A 21,291-nucleotide genomic window follows, 5' to 3' on the forward strand; every position below is an offset into this window, starting at 1 on the left:
ACCCTATGTTGATACTTGAAATCATACCATTAGAAATTAATTAGTTTGGATCTTAAAGGCATTTCAATCTTCAGGAACCTCTTATTAAAATAATAATTAAAAAACAGGGGTGAATAATCATGAAGGGCTTATCAGCCACCACACGATGAAGGTTTGGTTGATTAATAACTGAAAGCAGGATTGGTAAAGATGAAGCTAGAGACACATCACGGAGATGGGGACTAGGAGAGACAACAGAAACCGCCATCAAATGTCACCTTGCTCATTCCCAGTCTCTCAAATGGGGCAATTCTCCCCCTTTCAACAAGAGCCTGTGCTGTGAAAGCAAGGAAAACTTTAAAAGACTTATCCTCATTAAGTTTTGGGACAGAAACCTTACCAAATGAGTAAATTCCTGGGGAAGATCAAGATCTTAGAGCCCCTTAATAGGACTAAAATAATCATTAGCCGACCGGAGAGAAGAGGACAGCCTCTCAGCCCGAGGAAGAGGTATTGGGTGAGTCTGGCCCAGCACCGACGCTGCTTTCTTCTACAGCTGCTTGGAAATACAGACCTGGAGAAGGGGGCTTCTCCCAGCCAAGTTCATGCTCCAGGATATGGGAATAGGGTTGCAAACTAAAGATTAATTGTGCAACACGACAGATGTCTTTGTGAGGTATTACAACACACACTTCAGTTCATATGGGGAAACATGGACCCTTCACACTTGGTCTGACCTGATGTTCATCCAGCCAGGCCCATCTTCAGACCACTTCTCTAGGGGTATAGGACGTTAGGAAGTTGAACCATCCCAGCCAATGTAAACAACTGGTCTCTTTCACGTGAGCATTCCACCTCAGTGCTCCGGATCATCTCTGCCTCTGTCACATGCAACCAGAAAATGTGTAGCTCAACTCAATTCAATGTCTTTTTTTTTGGGGGGGGGGGGGATGCACAAGTGCTTTGACAAGACATACAAAGAATTAATTTAAAAAGTATCTTTAGTAAAAGCATCTTTAGTAAATCTCATAGGAGATTTTCTTAAACCTCTCTTTCCAAACAACTTCAGCAAATACTACTGAGTCACATCCCTAATGTAATAACAAGGCTTGATTTGGTCAAGCAGCGACTCTGTCTCCATACGGACATTGAGCTTTTGAAGCCTTCCTCCTCGGTTCGGCTCCGTGACCCACAGCTCCCCCACTGGTGGACCCAAGGTGGTGCATCTCAGTCATTCAACAGTGTCTCCTGAGCACCTGCTCTGTGCCAAGCAAGGCCTGGGTGCCAGAAACACGAGAAAGGACAAAGCAAGCGAAACACTTGTGTGCATGGACCTCATATCCTAGTTCAGGAAAGACAGTCAATAAATAAGTAAACTTAATATATAGATAGGAATGTAACATAATGACGCATGCTCTAAAAATGAAACCAGTGGGCAATGGCTGAGGATAACTTGAGGCTGGATTTTCCATTTGTTCGAGAAGGTATCACTGACTCTGAGGAGGTGACTGAATTCTTAGTGATAAGACGAGCCAATCCTGCTGGAATCTGCGGGAAGCATTCCAGGAAGAAGAAACCGATCCTGAGATTGGAGCAAGCTTGATATCTTGAAGAACAGAAAGAAGGCTGGCGTGGCTTCTGAGCAAAGGATCGAGCGGAACAGGGTGACATCAGAGACAGAGGCAAAATTATGAGGGCCCCAGATTCTGGATCTTTTATGAAGTCTAGGGCTATGCATGACGTACAGGAGCTTCTCAGAAGAGACACGAGGAGGAACACGGTGGTCTTCTCCCCAGGGTGCCCGGACTTTACAGGAGAGTCTCCTCTAGCTTTACTTCGGCTGAAATTTGAAGACAAAGGATACAGTCGCATCTCCAGGCTCCCTTTAGATGCCAAGAAAGCCCAGCATAAAAATCATACAGGGCTGTTTGGAGGGCTAATACTTTGTAGGAAAAACTGAGGGCTGGGGATGGGGAGTGAAAGGGAATTACTCTATTTAAAAAAAAATGCAGCATTTCTTCTGGAGTAAGCACTTGTATTGAAGCCACGAGACCTGGGTTCAAAGTGAAACTCTAAGTGTTCACATCACAATTTCTGTACCTCGGTTTCCTCACATGAAAAATGGAGATAATACCAGAATTTCAAGTGATGTTGTGAAGATTAATTGGGGGAAAAAATGCCTGAATTAAAACATTGCTCGGAACGTGGCGGGATAGATTTTAGCTGCTATTAATAACTATTAATAATTCCATGAAGTTAACTATTCACAAATACTAGTAACTCTCTGAAGTCCGGGGTCTTAACAGAGTAAGGCTTGGTGAAGAAAAGCGTGTTCATGGCCAGTGGGAATTCATCAGAAGAAGAAAGTTTTACAGCATCGCTGTTAGCGGTTAGTTGATTCGTTCGTTGTGGTGGTTTATAGTTCAGGAATGCCTCAGCGGCATGGGGCCCTTACATGTGAATCGTAGGGCCTCAGAAACCCTCTTCTTTCTCAGGATGAGAGAGAATGTCGCTTTTGCCCACTGTGGCTATGCTATCGCTATAGGGTGGGACCCGGAAACCTGTCACCCAGGGCCAAAGCTGAGGCCTCCTGTGCAATGCCGTGATCTGCTTGGTCCCAATACGGACTTCCTTTTCAAAACAAGTGTCCGATGACCACAGGTAGTAAAAAAAAAAAAACTGATCTTTATTTGTAACTCACAAGGAGCTTCGAGGCCATTCGATTCCCAGCACACAACACTTTCAGATTCACTCTCACGCTGCTCCTGCTCCATGTTTCTCCATCGTGTTCCACTCGTGTTGGACCCCATCCCAAGTTCTTCCCGAAAACTCTTTCCTGCAGCATTCATGGACTCTTGTCTCTGCTTCTGCTTCCTCTTCCCTTTCATTCTGTACACATAAATACACACACAGAGACACACACGCACACAACCTGGGTCCTTCCCTGTACAAATATCCCACCCATTACCATCCACAAAGGTAACTAGTATTAAAGTTTGATGTCAGTCCTTCTAGACTTTTATCTTTTACTCTGTGCTTCAATGAACACACACACACACACACACACACACACACACACACACACGAGTGTGTGTGTATACATGTGTAGATGTATCAGGTCCATGTACAACATGCACATATACTTTTTAACAACATGGAGACATCATATGGATTTTATTCTGAAAATTGTGTGTCACTCAACAATGTACAATTGACAATCTGCATAGACCCGTCTTACTGTTCATGCCACATTGTATTATATTTGTTTAATATACCATAACAGATTTACACATGGTGGTTGTTTTTTATGGTGGTTTTTTTTTTTTTGCTACTAGAAGCTCTTTAAAATTTTACAAACCACCAAAGCCCCAAACTGTAAAGGTGTGTGCACGGTGTTCAACTCGAGGTGGAGGGTAGAAGATTAAGGAGAAAGTCAAGTGGATTGAAATCAGCAATAAAGCGACCATTCTCCAATACTAAATGTACTTGAAATTTATTCCCCTGCATCTGTAGGTAAATGTCCTTCTGTTCTTGAAACAATAAATCCCCATAAACTTCCCATAAAGTTTTGCAGAGGTGAAATGTGGGATTGGTTCCATCAGAATCCATTCAGAGCTTTGTTTGTGCACCTTCTGATCTGAATTTTAAAGCCCCTGTTTTTCCTCGGAGCCCCTGAGACTGAGAAAAGGTCAGAATGCAACATGTTTCAAAGCCGCTGTGCTCCGGGTGGCCACCAGCCTGCTGGAAATAATTGCTTTCAAAACCCAGATTGTGGCCCCATCTACTCAGTTGCAAATTAGCATAACCTACGGCACCATGCAGTGGTGGTGACAACTGTTAGTGTAACTTTTTGTTCTATTCTCAGTTCACTTTTAGAAATATTGAGATGCCCAAACACCTCCATTCCAGACAGTCTGTCTTTGTTTTCAGTAACCTCAGAGGCAACACTGAGCCCCAGACCTCTATTTTACAACTTGAAATTTTATTTTATTTTTTTAATGTTTACCTTTTTTCAACGTTTTTTATTTATTTTTGGGACAGAGCGAGACAGAGCATGAACGGGGGAGGGGCAGAGAGAGAGGGAGACACAGAATCGGAAACAGGCTCCAGGTTCTGAGCCATCAGCCCAGAGCCCGACGTGGGGCTCGAACCCACGGACCGTGAGATCATGACCTGGCTGAAGTCGGACGCTTAACCGACTGCGCCACCCAGGCGCCCCTAATGTTTACCTTTTTTGAGAGAGAGAAAGAGAAGGAGTCGGGGAGAAGCAGAGAGAGACGGGGACAGAGGATCCCAAGCGGGCTCTGCACTGACAGCAGAGGGCCCGATGCAGGGGCTTGAACTCCTGAACCATGAGATCATGACCTGAGTCGAAATCAGATGCTCAACCCGCTGAGCCATGCAGGTGCCCTTACAACTTGATTTTTTTTTTTAATTTTTTTTTACACTTATTCATTTTTGAAAGACAGAGAGAGACAGAGCGTGAGCAGGGGAGGGGCAGAGAGAGAAGGAGACACAGAATCCGAAGCGGGCTCCAGGCTCCGAGCTGTCAGCACAGAGCCCGACGCGGGGCTCAAACTCACAAACCGCGAGATCATGACCTGAGCCGAAGTCGGACACTCAACCGACTGAGCCACCCAGACGCCCCTACAATTTGAAATTTTAAAGTGGAAGATACTAAGTCCAATCATAAAGTGACACGTCACACTGAATTTCACTGTAATAATCTATTCTATATTTCCTTCTCCGGTGTGTACCCCCCCAGTATGTTCAATAAACATGCAATGAGGCCCTGGTGTCTGAGGTTGTGGCCTTGCGACTTCATTCGGTGCAAACCTCTCCCATGGCCCCGCAGCCCCTCCGAGCAACTTCTGGAGAAATCACTCCCCACTCCAGGCATCTCAGCAGCCCGTCCCTGCTCCCGTGGTCTGTCCTGCCCTCCTACTAATTCCCAGATTCCTCTGAAGCAAAACTATTCGAAATCAACATAGTGGATGCGCTCACTTTATTATTCGTCGTGATCAATGTGACACGACGTAATAAAATTCCCGCTGGCCTCGCACCGTCTCAGACACCAAAGGGTGTCCTTTGCAATCCACTTGAATCCCATTTCACAGTCCTTACCCCCGGGGGCGGCCACAACCAAAGCTGTGTCTCTGCACCGAGCCTCGCACCATGGAGATGACAAAGGATCGCAATGTCAAGTGCAGTCGTGCCTTCAAGTGTGTTCCTTTTATCCTTAAAAGTCTGAACATCTATTTCGGCTTTGCTGCATTATTTATTTTTACTTCGGAAATTATTTTCACTTAGCCACTAAGTGGAATTTGTTTTCAGGCTCGCTTTCCGCTGTGTTCCCTTCTTCTCGAGTATTTATGAGTTTGTTAGGAAACGGCAGCCCATTCTATATAAATCCAGGCCGTCTCTCACACCCTTGCATGCACAAAAATCTGTCATTTTTCTAGGAGTATTAATAAATATAGGGCAGAAGAGGGCTTTTCGCCCTTTTATAGTGCTTTGGTGTTTCAAAGTGCTTCTGGATGGTGCTGTGTCTTTACATCATTAGGACAACCCTGTGACAAAGGAACTACTTTTTCTAACTTACAAATAAAGAAACTGAGGTTCTAAAAGCTTGCATTTTTCCACTTCCTCTTTGCATCATGGGTTGTCTTCCCTCTTTACTAATCCCGCTCCTGGAGAGGGGGAGGGCAGGGAGGGGGGTGGAGGGGGGGACCGTGTTAGTTTTCAGCAGGAAAACGACAGTATCTATGAATAGGTCGTGCGAATCTTTTTATTTCCTGTAATGAAAACAGCACCAAAAGGAAACTTTGATTTGTGTAACATAATTGTGTGACTCCTATCAATCCATTACTCCGCCGTGTAGAGCAGTTTCCAATGTTCGCATCCACCATTCTGCCGAAATGGGAGGCTTTTTCCACATTTCACTCACCTAATGGATTTTATATAAAATCTGTTTTTCTATGGATGTAGGGCTCTGGGGGGTTTGTAGTCTATCAAGAGTTAAGGGCTGCCTCACGTTACAGCATTCCTTCTCTGCACATTGGCTGAGCGTGGCTAAATACATCGCAGTCTTTTACATTTGTGCTGTGACCATTCTTCACCGCAGCAGGGCAGATGATGAAATGGGAGCTTAATGGTATTAGGGCAGGAATTACAATCGTAGGAAGAGAGAAAATGATAAGAGGTCAGAGATACCAAAGGGACACATTGTAAAGACAGAAGCGACACCCACGGGGCTGGCCCTCAGAACCATCGTCAACCACCATGAGTACCTGCTGAGGACCCCGCGGTTTTGAAGAGGGCCCGCATGTCAGATCTCTAAGAAGGGAACTGTTAAATAGGCCCAAAAGGCCAAGTAAATAATGCCAATCCACATGGCCTTCCACCCGGCTAAATAACTCTTTGATTCAGAAATTTGAGAAGGAGGTCTCCACAGATGGTCAAGGAGTGGTGAGAGCTGGGAGTGGGACTATCAATGGTTCAGATCTTTTTTAAGAACACTTAAAGAAGAACACTTAAAGAACACTTTAAGAACACTTAAAGAACACTTATTTTAAAGAACACATTGAACACCCACCTCCGTGGCAGGCTAGAGATTACAGGTAGGAAGAAATAGAAAATACAGTCTCTGCTCTGTGAAGTTCCTAGCCTAGCAGAGGAGAGGAACGCGTGAAAGTAATTATAATAATACGGTAAGTTGAATTCAGAGATAGACACAAGATGTCATAGGAACACGGGGAAAGCGTGCCCTCAAGGAGGAGAAGGAATCAGGGCAGATGTAGCGTGTGAGTGGGGAGGCCGGGGAAGGGGAAGTTGGAGAGAAGGATAATCCAGAAAGAGGAAAGCACGTGAAGAAAGGCATGGAGTCCATACACAACAATGGGGGTGGTGGGAAGTCATGGCATCTGTGTACTGCTGAGCACACGTTCTCGGGAGAGAGGAGGCTGAAGAAGGGGGTCTACACCTAATACGCCATGTCCAGGAGTTTGCAAGGTATTCCGCAGGCGTTTAGAACCATGAGAGGGAAACCATCAGCTGTGCATTTTGGAAAGCTCTCTCTGTTGGCTTTGTAGGGACTGGATTTAAAATTGAACAACCCTGGAGGTAGAGCCTAACGTCAATGCGTCATCCAGGTGAGAGGCGATGGCCTGAGCCCTGGCAGTAGAAGGAATAGAAGCGGGGACATACCTGCAGAGTATTTCGGAGGTGCGGTTCTCAGGCCTTGGGAGTCGATTGGGTATGGAGGAATGACTCCCCTGTTTCTGGCTTGAGCGGTAGAGTGGGAACAGCTCCAAGGGGAGAATACTGCAGGTAGAGCGAATTTGGAAGAAATATATGTTCACTTGCAGTCATTTAGAGTTTGAAGTACTTGCAGGTCAAAGTAAAGCTGTCTAGTAAGAAACCCATATGTTAATGTTAAACTCATAGTAGCGATCTAACTGTATGCATAAATTTCGGAATCACTGATCTATGTGTGGTTAGTGCTTGAAATCGTGAAAGGGAGTGAAATCGCTCGGGAAAAGAAGGAAAAGCAGATTTATCCCTGGGCCTGACATGCAAGCATTGAAAAGTTATGCGGTTCCCCGAGTAGCCCTCCCATGGCCGTTCCTGTGTAGTACGTTACTTGTTAAATATTTTTAATTTCAACCTGCATGTAGTGGATGTAAATTTGTCCTCCAACCTCCAGATGCAACACTCTTATTTTTGCTAAAGCAGACAGATCTTCCCCCCGCATCCTTTGCTCACCAGGATGTGAAACATCCAGGCTTGCTACTCCCTCCTTCTTTGGAATCGATCACACAGAAACCTTTAGAGTTTTACCCGACACAGAAATTTGAATGAAGAGCAGAGGGCACGGATATTCCCATTACACACTTAGTTATTCATTTCTCCACTTCTGGTTAATAATTTTTAACTTTGAATCCCATTATATTTAAGATGACAACTAGGATGACTAATTAGGCATAACTGGTCGCCCCAATAAGGAAAGTTTGAGGGATCTAACACAGAGACTCTGGAGGGTTTTAGACCTGCTCCCCATCTCCAAATATCCAAAGTACATGGGGCGCCTGGGTGGCTCATTGGTTAAGCGTCCTACTCCAGATCAGGTCATGATGTCACTATTCGTTGGTTCGAGCCCCACGTCGAGCGTTCGAGCCCACGTTGAGCTCTGTGCTGACATCTCAGAGCCTAGAGCCTGCTTCAGATTCTGTGTCTCCCTCTCTCTCTTTCCCTTCCTTGCTTTCACTCTGTCTCTCAAAACTAAATAAAACATTAAAAACAATTTTTTTTAATCCGAGTACACGCAACTGTTGCCAGCACGCAAAATAAGATAAAATTACCTCCTTAGTAGGACTCTGTCCACGTGCACCATTGACAAGAGTCAGCGTGTGAGTTCCCACGACTGATGAATTTCATCACATGATCAGTTTCATCACATCCCCCTATTCTCTGGCTATTGGTCAGCTCACAGCAGCACAGGAAACACCCTCAGCATCATGACCTCTGGGGTTTTATTATCATATTGTTCTCTGTGGGACCCTGTCCCCATTCTTTCCCAAAGAAACCAAATGGCAAAGAGACACGGGGTGAAAAATTTACATTGTTGACCCCCAAGCCCTGTGGGTTGTTAACAACGGAAAAAGTTTGCTGGTGAGGGTGAAACTTGACGAGTTAGTAACATTCTACCTCCAAGCCCTTCATTTTGAGGTTGGGCTTGCCCTATAAAATCAGGCAGGGAGCTGAACAAAGCTACTTTTACCTTTCCAGAATGCACAAAATGGTTTAATTAAGGAAGTCCTTTTTTTCTCCCCATAAGGACACCTCTACAAATAGACTCAAATCTACATGCAAATGAAGCCATCTGGCTTATTGTTGTCAATAGCACCCAGCCCACGGTAAACAATAGAAGGCTCACTGCGTAACTCAAATACCCTCGTCTCTAACCTTGGGGTCACTGAAAATTTTCAGAGTAATTAGACTCAGCGCTAGTATTCACATTGGAGAGTGCTTGCCACTTAAAGCAGAAGCAATAGCTGTGTTTCTTGGTGCGGTGTCAGTACGGGGCCACTGGATGGCTCTGAGGAAATTGCTGGACCTGGAAGCCAGTGGCGTCCAGGCCACACCCGCAGCCATGGCCTCACCAAACCACAGCCACGGCCGTAGAGCCCACGTGCAATCTTCTCCCTGTCTGCCAGAAGCCACGTCTTCCAGCCACTTCCTGGTTACCTGCCCTCTCAGAGGGGAGGGATCTCTGCCGTACCTTCGTTCTAATGAGAGGATCTACGGTGTGTGGGTAACTCTGCTTTCTTGGGTGCCCGCCACTGCTTTGTTCGTCAGATTTTTATTCAGCGGCTGCTCTACAAAACCATATGTCACCTCGCCAGGGCTCAAGGTGACTCCCATGTGTGTGTCCTGAAGGAATTTTTTTTTTTTAATTCCTGAGGAGATTAAGCGGCGGGGAGGGCACAGGTTTGAAAGCCAGTGAGCAGGGAGCAGAAGGGTGAGAGGCGAACAGGACAGATGGCGGACGTGGGTACGAGTCTGAGATGAGTCGACTGGCTGCAGAAGTCAGAATTGGTTATGTCAGTTTAGCTAGGGGTGGTTGGCTGCTCCCCCTTAAAGAATTCACCCGCGGGGTAGGGAAGGCTCAGGAGGGGCCTCAGGGCTTGCTGGCCTGCTGTTTAGGAAAGGAAGCTCCTTTCCCATCCTCCCCCAGGACCATAGGTGACACCAAAGCCATCAGTCATAATGGTTAATGTCCTTTTCGTAGTAGTAACGGCAGTAGTAACGTGTTGAACACTTACGTTGTGCTCAGCCCTCTGCTAAATGCATTTCGTGGATTATCTTCTGTGATTCTCAGCACCCATTAAGAGAGGTGCCATTGTTAATTCCATTGTACGCATAAGGAAATTGAGATTGAGGGAGATCAAGAAACTTGTCCCAGTCACCCAGTGGGTGTGGGTGATAAAGCCAGACCCTGACGCTGGAGCCTGCACGTGGAACAGGCCACGGCAACTTCGCCAAGTGACAAGCCAGAGCAGCCCCCTGAGGTTGCTTATTGTCACCCCACCGTGCCCCTCCCCCCAACTCCACGTCCTCCAAACGCCCTGCTCCTGCTGCTACCACCGTCACAGGGGTGTCTCCAGCGTATCACATGTCCAGTTGCTTCCTTACTTGAGTCCAGACTGTTGACAGGCAGAGGGGAAGCGAACTCCAACAGGGTCGGGAACAGAGTCCGTGGGAGGTCGGGTCCTGGTGAGGCTCACAGAGGACTGGTGAAGTCCGGGCAGCCTCAGTTAAACCCTCAGTTCACTTTCTCCAACCCTGCCAGCAGCTCTCCTGTCCTACCCAACAGGAGCTAAGACGTGATGGAACCACGTATGAGCTAAGCAGTAAACTGGGGGAAACTCAGCAAGGCTGTTCTGATTCCTCTCAGTGTCCCTTTGCCTTTCGAGGTGAGAGTGATCCTTCCCTCAGGGAGAGGGGGGCACCTCACATAAGGGTCTGTGACCTGCTTCACCGGAGGGCCAGAGAGTCCTTCCCGCACCAGCCATTTCTTACGTTCCCTTAGTTCAAAATATTCAATATGCTGAGGTGCTGTATTTGGTGGAGCATGCCCTGAACCCCATCAGTTACATACATGATGCAGTTATCAGCATTAGCTTCCTCAATAGCGACACAGGCAGCTGGAATATATTGACGAAATGCCTTTAGTAACTCCATGGCAGAATAATTTTCTGGAGTGTCTCAATTAGGTGTGGAAGCAGAGTAAGGACTCTTCAGAAAAGCAAGGATTTAGAAAGTCGACCTCTTGCATTCCTTTCCTCAAAAAGCTACAGGAGAATGTGCCTGTGGAAATGAGGGTGTAGACCTCATTTCCCTGTAGAAAGGGATCCCTGTAGAAAGAGGGATCCCTGTAGAAAGAAGGATCGCCCAAAGTCATGGGGTCTTCTGATTTGGCCATTTAATAGTGAAGAGTAGCAGAAACATGGTCGGCAAGAGACAGGTCCCAGGACCAGAGCCGGGTGTCAACCCTCAGAAGAGCCAGTGGGCCTGACAACAGGAAGTCAGAGGCTGTAGGGGACCTCCGAGGGACAAAAAGGGGGCTGCTAGATCACCCGATGTGTGTGATGTTGGGAACACATGTGGGAAGAGTTTTACCGATGTGTTGAGTTATTGGAGAGAATTTACGACAGGTACAGAGAAAACTAAGCCAATGGAAAAAGAGGTAATTACTGATTCCAGAGGAACAAAAGAAATTATACAAATAAAAGAAACTATAATTACATTTTACTAGTCGGCTCATTAGTGAATAACCCAGAGCCCTAAAAATGTAAATATTGAATTTCGGTGGAACCCAAAATCTGTGAGTTGCTAGTTTGGGAGAATCCAGAGAAAGGGAATAGGCAGGCAGGCTTCTAAAAATGCTCAGTCTTTATCTTGCATCTGGGGAAGGTCAATCAAGTATATCTAAAATGCATAAATTAATAAATATTGACACATGCGTATTTTACAAACACAGGGATATAACTGAAAGAGTTAAGTGTAGGAGTTGTTGCTAAGAAATTGGGTTGGGATGGGGGTGGAGCAGGGAGTTGCATTTTCCTTTATCCCTTGTAGCACCCTGGATTGTTAAAACTATGTATCTGTACCCCGAGGTCGGAAATTAAAACTAGGCTTGGGATGCCTGGGTGGCTCAGTTGGCTAGGCGGCTGAATCTTGATTTCACCTCAGGTCATGATCTCATCATTCCTGAGATCAAGACCCACAGCAGCATTTTAAGTTGAAGTGCAGAGCCTGCTTGGGATTCTCTCTCTCTTTCTTTCTCTCTCTCTCTCTCTCTCTCTCTCTCTCTCTGCCCCTCCCCTGCCCGCTCTCTCTCTCTCTCTCTCTCTCTCTCTCAAAATAAATAAATAAATAAACTTAAAAAATGAGAAATTAAACCTAGGCTTAAAACAAATTGCTGCTGTCGACCTAAAAAAAGGGGTAAATTGAGGCAAGCTCAAAACTGTCAAAAAGAGGAGTTTATTTAGGAATAGCAGAAGAATTGCGATTTGGTACACACAGACTGTAGCAAGCTCCAGGCATCTGTTGAGGGTTTGGGGAAGGCTGTATTTATGCGCAGGGGATGGAGACAGAAGAGAGTTCAGTTAGATCTGTTAAAATAAAAAACAAACAGAGGCCAGCTTTGAAAATTCCCCAAGCAGAAAAAAACAGTCCAGTCAGACAAAAAAGAGCTCAATTCAGCTTATTTTTTCAGACCAACCCAACGTGGGTCATTTCTTGTTCATGCCTCTGGAAACCATAAGCAAAAATTTCCCAAGATTGTTATGAGGTAACCCCTGACCAACTCCTTATCATTTAAGAAAATCCCAACATTATCAGATTTCTGTAAATTGGACATTTATGGGAAATCAGCATGTTTGTCCTTATGTTTTATTTTCCTAAAAGCACGTGAGTGAGATTTTCTATTTTCTATCCTCCAGTTCCATTTTAAATTGAAGTTCTTTAACACTGCTCAGCAGAAAATATCCTTAGAAATTTTGAAGTCAGTATCCCATAGCAAATAATCATTGGTGAGATTAAAGTAAATGGCTGTTAAAGAATTTGGATGAACAGGGTGCCTGTTGGCTCAGTTGGTTAAGCATCCAACTCTTGATTTCAGCTCAGATCGTGATCTCAGGGTTCCTGAAATCCAGCCCCACATGGGGCTCCTGCACTGATGGGGCAGAGCCTGCTTGGGATTCTCTCTCCCTCTCCCTCTCCCTCCATCCCTCCCCCACTCATGTTCTCTCTCTCTCTCTCTCTCTCTCTCTCTCTCTCTCTCTCTCTCTCAACATAAATAAAATAAACATTAAAAGGAAATCTTGGGGGCATCTGTGTGGCTGAGTCGGTTGAGCATCCAACTTCGGCTCAGATCATGATCTAGCAGTCTGTGAGTTCAAGCCCTGCATTGGGCTCTGCATTTTCCAACCTTGCCTTCTTTTGCCTGTCCACACTACTGAGATACTACTCTTTGCCCTGCAATGAAATCTCTTATTTCCAACTTGGTATTCTCGTCCAGTGTCACTTGACCCTCTATAGCACTGACCTTGACAGCAAGTACAAATGGCAGCAATTTCAGTAATCTTAAGGTTAGGAGACCATCATCCTTGCAAATTCATGGCATTGTTCAGTGAGGTCTGTCTGTAGGGAAAAAACAGAAATTAAGACATAGGTAAGAACAGTTATGGTGTGCTAAGGATGCAGTGTCCCGTTATCAGGAGGTGCTAAAGCAGCATTAATTTTTATTTATATTTAGTTAGTATCTTCAGTACTCAGGTTACCATAAAGTAGATCTTGCCCCATGAAGACATCGCATGTGGAGTGGAATTAGATAGAACTGAGAGGAGTGGCTATACAATTACCCACTGATTTAATAATTATTTATTGAGTGCTTACTATGTTCTGGGGCCAAAGGTTATAGAGACGAAATGGTTTTCTCCCAGCTTTCAAGGAGCTTATGGCCAGTTGGGAATAATGTAAACAATAATAATGCTCTAGGCTCCTTGCATCATGAGGCACAATGAGCACTAGGAAAAAAAACAACTCATGTTATTTTGTTGTAACCAAAAACCCCAGAGGCTGGGCAACAGACTTATCAGAACATGCCTCACAGAAGTTCATCAGCGTCTGAAGCAGTGGCTCCCCACCTTTCTCATTGTCTACATTGCTCATTAACACTTTATGCCCACATCCCCATAAACATATTTACTTACCAATTCTATCATGCACCACTATACTCGTATATCATGTACATTATAAATATGACTGGGGGGCGCCTGGGTGACTCAGTCAGTTGAGCATCTGACTTCGGCTCTGGTCATGATCTCGCAGTTCATGGGTTCGAGCCCCACGTTGGGCTCTGTGCTGACAGCTCAGAGCCTGGAGCCTGCTTCAGATTCTCTGTCTCTGTCTCTCTCTCTCTCTCTGTACCTCCCCCACTCACGCTCTGTATCTGTCTCTAAAAATGAATAAACGTTAAAAAATGTTTAAGTATGACTAAAACAGATCTTTTAAAGGATGGGTTTTAAAAAATAAGTAGAATTTCTAATGACCTCTGCTTGTACCACATGGCTCTCCTTCAGCACCACCTGAGTGGACAGCTCCACTCTGACACAAATCCCCAGAAAGTCCTCACTGTTGCTGGTCAAGAATCTGGACTTAGTTCATCCAGAGACTTGGGGCATACCACAAGTGACAACTCCAAAAGATATCATGTGATAACCCAGACATTTCCGGAAGGATGACTGGTAACCACCGTTTGCACCAGGCTCAATTTCCCTGTGAATATGTCAATTCAAAAGGCCAAATTAGTTAGAAGTTGCTTAGTGAGCATAGAATTAGAACAAATGGAATTGTGGTCTGTGGGGACCTTTCATCAAGCTGGAATAACTGATTGAACTGCCCTTCTCCTCTCCAGGGATATTTCTGTCTGAATAACCAGCCCTGGACCTCAAATAAATACTGACATGTTTTACTTTTAGCTTTCCTTTTTCTAGAATCATTTCAGACAACTGCCCTTCTGTTAATACATCACCACCTCAGAAAATGGGAATGCACTTGATTGGAATGAAACTTTAAAATGTTAATTACATTCACATCCTGGGGATTTAGCCTAAAGAGACAGAATTGCTTTGCTTCAGGCTGAAGCATGGCTGAGGACTTTGATTCTTGGGACCCCTCTGTTGTTATAGGGCTCTCACCCAATTCGGATGAGCCAAATCCTGCTGACCCTGGGGATGGGGCTTCATTCCTTCTAGAACTCTCCTCGATGGGAGGGCTGCAACTTCTAGTTTGATTTAGGTTTTATCTTGTGAGACCTTCCCAGTCCACTGGGAAAGGTAAGCCCCCGAAGTCCCCTCAGGAGATATTCAGCCACATCTTGAGCCAGGAAGAGAACTCAGCCCTCGGATGATAGCAACTCACACATGTATCATTGTAACCAATATCATACCATATTCTTCTTTCCCAAGAGGAAACTAGTCTATTTTTTTCTCCTGCTGAAAGCTTTGATATGGCAACTTAAAAAAAAAAAAAACCTCAAAACTGCACTAAGACTTTTGGGACCCCTTAAATAATAGATTCAATCCCCACCACTGTTTTACGTTAATAAAGACATTTACAAACATATTTTGTGCTGACTTGCTGGTTATAAATTGCCATTCATTTATCTAGATGTCACTCTATCCTAGACATCTCTAAGAATGAAAACAAATAACATTGATTAAATGAGAGGTTATTTTAATATCTCATAATATAACAACATTATATATTTAATTTAAAATCATGGTTTATGTGGTGCCTGGGTGGCTTAGTCGGTTGAGCGTCCAACTTCGGCTCAGGTCATGATCTCATGGTTTGTGGGTTCGAGCCCCACATCAGGCTCTCTGCTTTCAGTGTGGAACACACTTCAGATCCTCTGTCCCCCTCTCTTTCTGCACCTCCCCCACTCTCACTCTCTGTCTCTCAAAAATAAATAATAAGACACTTAAAAATAAAAAATAAAAAAATACAATAAAATTATGGTTTAAGTATAGCAGTGCCAACACAAAAATAGTTTTATTTAAAAATAGCAGTTGAACTTAATATTGTATATGTGCATAATTTGCATGAAAGAAAGAAAAAATGTAGTTTATAAAAACTATTAGAGGGAACTTGATTAATTGTGTTCTTCGAAGGAAAAATCAGTAAAAAATGAAAAAAAAATCAGATGTTACAAGAAAATTTTCCACAATTTACTGACCTTGTAGGGTTTGAATTCAGCGATTCATGAATCAGGCAGCATCTGATCTAGCCGATAGAAAATATCTCTAGAGAACCATACAAAGCAAGTGACTTTTATAGACAGAGGTGAGCAGGAACAAGGAAGTTGCCCTGGGAGTTTTCTGATTGGCTAAAGCAGAATTACTTCCCTTATATGGAGTGAAAGGAGGGCTTAGAGCCACATCATGTAATTTGTGCTGAGCAGACAAAAACCAATTGGTTGACTCAGGCTTTCCCTTTCTGGGAGAACGGGGTGTAGAAACTTTAAGTTTTGGGTTGCCGAAGTGAGGCTTAACATGAGTGACTCCATGTTGGGCCTAATCTGGTGATGTTAACATAAGTTCAGTACTAAAGGGAAAGGCTTCAGTAGCTATTTTAACGCATGCTCATGTATTTTTGTCCTTAGTTGTGATAGTAAACATACTCAGAAATGTGCACAATCAAAAGGAATTTCTCCCCTGCAGATAAAGTCAAGAGTCAGCTCTTGGTTGTATTAAATTCTTGGTCCATCTGTTCTAATGGAATGTGCATCATAGAGTTTGGTGTTTTTATTATGTCCTGTTAACTGCTTTTTTCCTGGGGTCACTGGCTACTATCAAGCAATGAGGGAGTGGTGTACAACCATGTCTTTGCCATGAGTTCAAGGGTAGAGGCTAATGGAGAGCCCTCAGGTGGACTCAGCTCAGCACCCCACACCGTCCTCACCTGGAGTCCCCAGGAAGGAAGAGGTTGGCAGGGGGAGACACTCCCTTTATGGCAACTAGCCTCTGGAGGTTTGGAATGGGGGCGGTGGGGAAATGAATAGCCTGGTCTTCTTGCCTTTTCCTTGGCCCCCACCTCCCCCACACTGTACTCAACGTCTGAGCAGGAGCTGGTTATTCAAAGACAAAGTTGGATGAGAAGTAAAAGCAGAACACCAAAGACCCCATTCCTATTGTATCCCTCTAGGTCTAACCCAGATGCTTCTTGCACCAAACCCAAGCCATCAGTACGTATGCATGAGTTCAAAACATCACCCCAACCCCCACCCGGTGGTGCCAGGATCTGCTCTGCATTTTTCCCTTTATTGGCATCTACCCCCTAGGGTCCCTCCAAGGCTGCTCTTGGTAGGAACCCCAGCTGTCAATCATAAGTACAACATGTTCTTACACACACGCATAGAACTTTCAGAAAGTTGAGAATAAGTCTGTGGGGATTTTGTGCCATGATGTTCAGCAGGATGAGAGGAGACAAGGGCTATTGCCAATGGAAATTTATTAAAACTTAAGAAATGGCTGTGTTTTCTATTACTCCTGTTGTCAAGGTATACATTACCCTGGGTTTTTTTTTTTCCTTCCACAGGGAATTATTGGAATGCCGCCTCTTTCCCAAACCCATCATCCTACCTGCACTTCTCCACTTTCCAAGGGGAGACCAGCGCTGACATTTCTTTCTACTTCAAAACATTAATCCCCCGGGGAGTGTTCCTTGAGAACTTGGGCAACACAGATTTCATCAAACTAGAACTGAAATGTGAGTATAAACTCTCTGTCAACTAGTGAATGGCCTCCTCTCTTGTCACTTCAGGCTGGTCCTAACACTGATTATGTAATCTGATTGAATCCAAACATCGGCGGTTTCCTTTGTTCCAGAGATGATGCTGGAAGGTAGCTACACAAACGTGGAGAAAGACCTTGGCCCCCTGCCCTTGGGTTGCTTCCCCAGGAAGCAGGGACACTAAGAGGTTCCCAAGCAATGCTACTCAAAGAAGAAGATGAGAGAATAAATTGCTCTGGTAACATGGGGCAAGAGTGCATAGTCAAAGCTTCTGTATGTGTATGTTTCTTTTCCAAGGAGACAGGGTTTAGAGGAGACAGAGGATTGTGCAAAGTGACCAAGAGGAAAAAATAAGATACTGGGAGGGATATTACAATAAGGAAAAGAGGGATAATAAAAATGAAAGTCTGTATGAGTTAAGAAAGTAGCGTAGAAACAGGATTGTGTCACACGAAGAAACTTTGAGTTGGAAGCTTTCTAGCAGAGGCCTCAAACCCACACACCCTCCAGAGGTTTCAGTTCTGAGTTTATTTAGCTAAGGGTACAAAAACGAACCTCAGCAGAGTGACAGCAGATACTGCCTAGCTCAGCCCAGCTTGCCATGGATCCCAAAGACCCTCACCAGGTCATATGGTCTGGGGAATGCCATCTGTAGAAGATAGGGGTTCGCTGGATATGAGAAGGTCATTTCTCATTATCCCAAGGCCCTATTATCCTTGGGGCAGAAATTCAGCTTCCGGAATCTACAGCCCACAAACTTCCAGGTTGGGGGAATATTGACACATGCCAAGCTCCCTTGGCCGATCAGACCAAAAAAGTATCAGCACAGATGACAGACGTGACCAGAACGGGTACACAAACCCATTCCCCAGAAATATCTGATGGAACATTTCTTCTCTCTTTCTGTAGTTATAATTATGCAATGTGGTCTTTTAAAAAGAGAATCTCAGGTGACATTTTTCTCCCATAATCCTATGGGATTCTTTTTGTAAAATAGTGGACTGTGATCAGCAGACTTGGGAGTTCATATTCTCAGCTCGAAATCCAAGTCCTTGGATAAATTGCTTAATCTCTTCGAATCCCAATTTCCCGATCTGTAAAATGGGGGTGGTGATTTGTGGGGCCATTATGATAATAGAATATAGATACTCATGAAGCATTTCCTTCAGCTTCTAGAAGGTGTCAATATTGTATTCCTCAGGATGTTCATTATAAATCTAGTCTGAGCCAGACCTCATTGAAAGGGAAGACTGAGAATATTCTAGCCTTGGAATTAAAAAGTACACAAATAGTCAGGGGCACCTGGCTGGCTCAGTAGGTAGAGCATGCAACACTTGATCTTAGGGTTGTAGGTTTGAGCCCCACGTTGGGTGTAGAGATAACTTAAAATAAAATATTTGGGAAAAAAAGTAAATGATCATCCTCTCTTTAGAATTATTTTAAAGGGATTTTTCACTTTGCACAGTGAAAATTAATGGGATCAAACTATTTCCTGACTTCCACATCAGTAGGATTGTATTTTAGAAATACCTCATGGCAAAGAAAAAAATTGACAATCCCTATTTGAGTAATTCTGTCTGCTTCTGTAAGATGACTTAGATTCACCTCGTCCTTATTTTGTATCCCCATGTTTTATAAGCCTGTGCCCAGGTTGAAAAGAAGACAAGACCAAGTATAGACAGATCAAATGTTTCTATTTAGCACCTGCATAGTAGAATCTCAATTATTTCTGATGATGAAAAATCTGCAGAGATGTTCTCTAAGTTGCCCCAGTCTTTCCACAGTATGGAGACTCTGTGGCAGAGGGTGATTTCTAGCCTCGTTTTGCCATAGAATTCTTTTTTGTCCTAGTGTTTCCTTGCAGTGAAGAAGGGTGGGGACATTCAGACTAGAGGCTGGCCTCTGCTCAGAGTCCTCTGGAGCTTCTAGCAGTTACTAAGGGTGGAAGTAAGATCCCTCAGTGGCAGAGATATCCAATGCCCATCACTATAGAGCATCTCCATTGAGGTGCAAAGGAGTCTACGGGAGAAAAAAGGCAGGTGTCTGTATTTGAGACAGCAATGGCTTCAAAGCAGACAAGAAGCGATGCTTTCAGGAAGAACATGGAAAAAAACCAAACAAACCTGGAGGCTCGCCATTGCCCCATTATCACATCGCTCCAGACTCTTCTCTGCAGGATGCATGGGTGGCGGGTGGAAATGGAGCGTTCTTCCAGACACATCTCTCCCCTGCCCAATGAGGTGCTCTGCAGACCTAATTGTTGTCCCAGACAATGGCTGGCTGTCCGAGGAAGCTCAGGAAAGATGGTTCCTGAAGTCACCCTTTTAAACACTTTCTCTGCTGTTTTTTCCCCTTTAAGCTTTCTGATCGCGTTCTGATAGGAATTCAGATTTTGTTTCTCTGTTTGTGTCTCCAAGGAATTTTGTCACAGTTCATGCCTACACAGTTCATGCCTTCCAGAATAACATTTCTGTTAATTAACTACATTGTGCCCTCCTGTCAGGAGTAGAAGATTCTCGCCTCTAAGAACAGTGCATCAGTTACACTAAGTTAATGAGATACCATCAATATCTTACTGTGCAAGTAAAAAAAACATACATGAGAAAATTAGATTGATGTTACTTATTAGCATATTTTACAGGTAAAATTTTAAGACTGTATTTCACTGACTATATTTACTCACTCATTCGGTGAGTGTTTATTGAGTACCTACAATGTCCCATATGCTGTGCTAGGTGCCGAGGAAACATAGTCAAATTAAGCATGGTCTCTTTCTCTCAGAGGGAATTCAGAGATCTGTCTGTTTTGGAAAATAGACAAGTAAATCAATAGTTACAACAATAATAAAAATAGCTCAACTTAATGCATTCACTATGTCTCAGGCACTGTTCCATGGATTTTAGGTAAATCATCTCACTCACTTTCCTAATGAACCTTTGAAATGGGCAGTACCATTAACATCTCTACTTTACAAATGAGGAAACTGAGGCATGGGGCAAGTAAGTTGCCAACATCCCACAGCTAGAAAGTGGCAGAGCTGGTGCTCGACCCCAGACGTTTTTTTGTCTATCCCAGTTCATGGCTGTTAACACCAAACTGCGCCACCTCCCAGAACACATTGAGTGGCCAAGAGCACCTGACTGGAGGACAGGAGTATTTCCAGGGAATGTCATGCTTTAATTAAGTTTTGATGGATGAGCAGGAGCCAGTAAGGTGCAGAGGTGAGGGAAGAGTGGGGTTCAAGAAGGAAAACATAAGAGGAGGTATACACCAGTGAGTGAGGGTGTGTGGACAGAACCCAAGGACTCGCAAGGGTACAGCTATAGCAGGGAGCCTGTGTTGGGGAACAGAGAGCTGGATCCAGAGGGGCCAGCATGGGCAGAGCACTCAGTGTACTCCAGGTGGGGGACAGATGTGGCTTAACTTGACCCTGACAGTTTCGGTGAGCGGGGGCATAACACAATCAGACTTGCATTCACCAGAGAGATGATGGAAAGGCAGACAAGAAGCGATGGGGCAGAGTGAATGTAAGGAAAGTAACATCAACAAAGGGGTAGAGATGTGAGAGACCCTTAGAAGATAGGTCCCGCCAATTTTAACAAAATGCCTGTGAGAATGAAGTAGAAAGGAAGGTTCTAAAATGAAACCAGTGTTTCTGGTTTTGATGATTGTGCATGTGGAGCACCTTTGACTAAGAAATACAGCATTCGAGGGCAAAATGCAAACTACATTTGGATATTTTGAGTTCGCATGTCTGCAGAATATAATAGTATCTATCCAGGTGGACACGTCTAAAGGGGGCTATATACACACGTTTGGATCCCAACTGAGAGGGCGGAGTCAGAAATACAGTTTGAGAGTCATCATCACTAAGAGACTCATCAGGAAATAAGTATTTGGTGCCTGCAGCATGAATGAGATTGCCCAGGACAAATGTATAATTTTTCACCT

General features: G+C 44.3%; 1 protein-coding gene across 1 annotated transcript in view; it reads left to right on the top strand.

Moving 5' to 3' along the window:
* CNTNAP2 (contactin associated protein 2) overlaps nt 1-21,291 on the top strand; it is a 1,382,613-nt gene that overhangs the window by 1,111,412 nt on the left and 249,910 nt on the right. The window contains exon 16 of the mRNA XM_047837856.1: nt 17,146-17,316. Coding sequence (XP_047693812.1) covers nt 17,146-17,316 — 171 coding nt within the window. The remainder of the gene's footprint in view (nt 1-17,145; nt 17,317-21,291) is intronic.

Source organism: Prionailurus viverrinus, chromosome A2 (assembly GCF_022837055.1).
Source record: "Prionailurus viverrinus isolate Anna chromosome A2, UM_Priviv_1.0, whole genome shotgun sequence".
Classification (NCBI taxonomy): domain Eukaryota; kingdom Metazoa; phylum Chordata; class Mammalia; order Carnivora; family Felidae; genus Prionailurus; species Prionailurus viverrinus.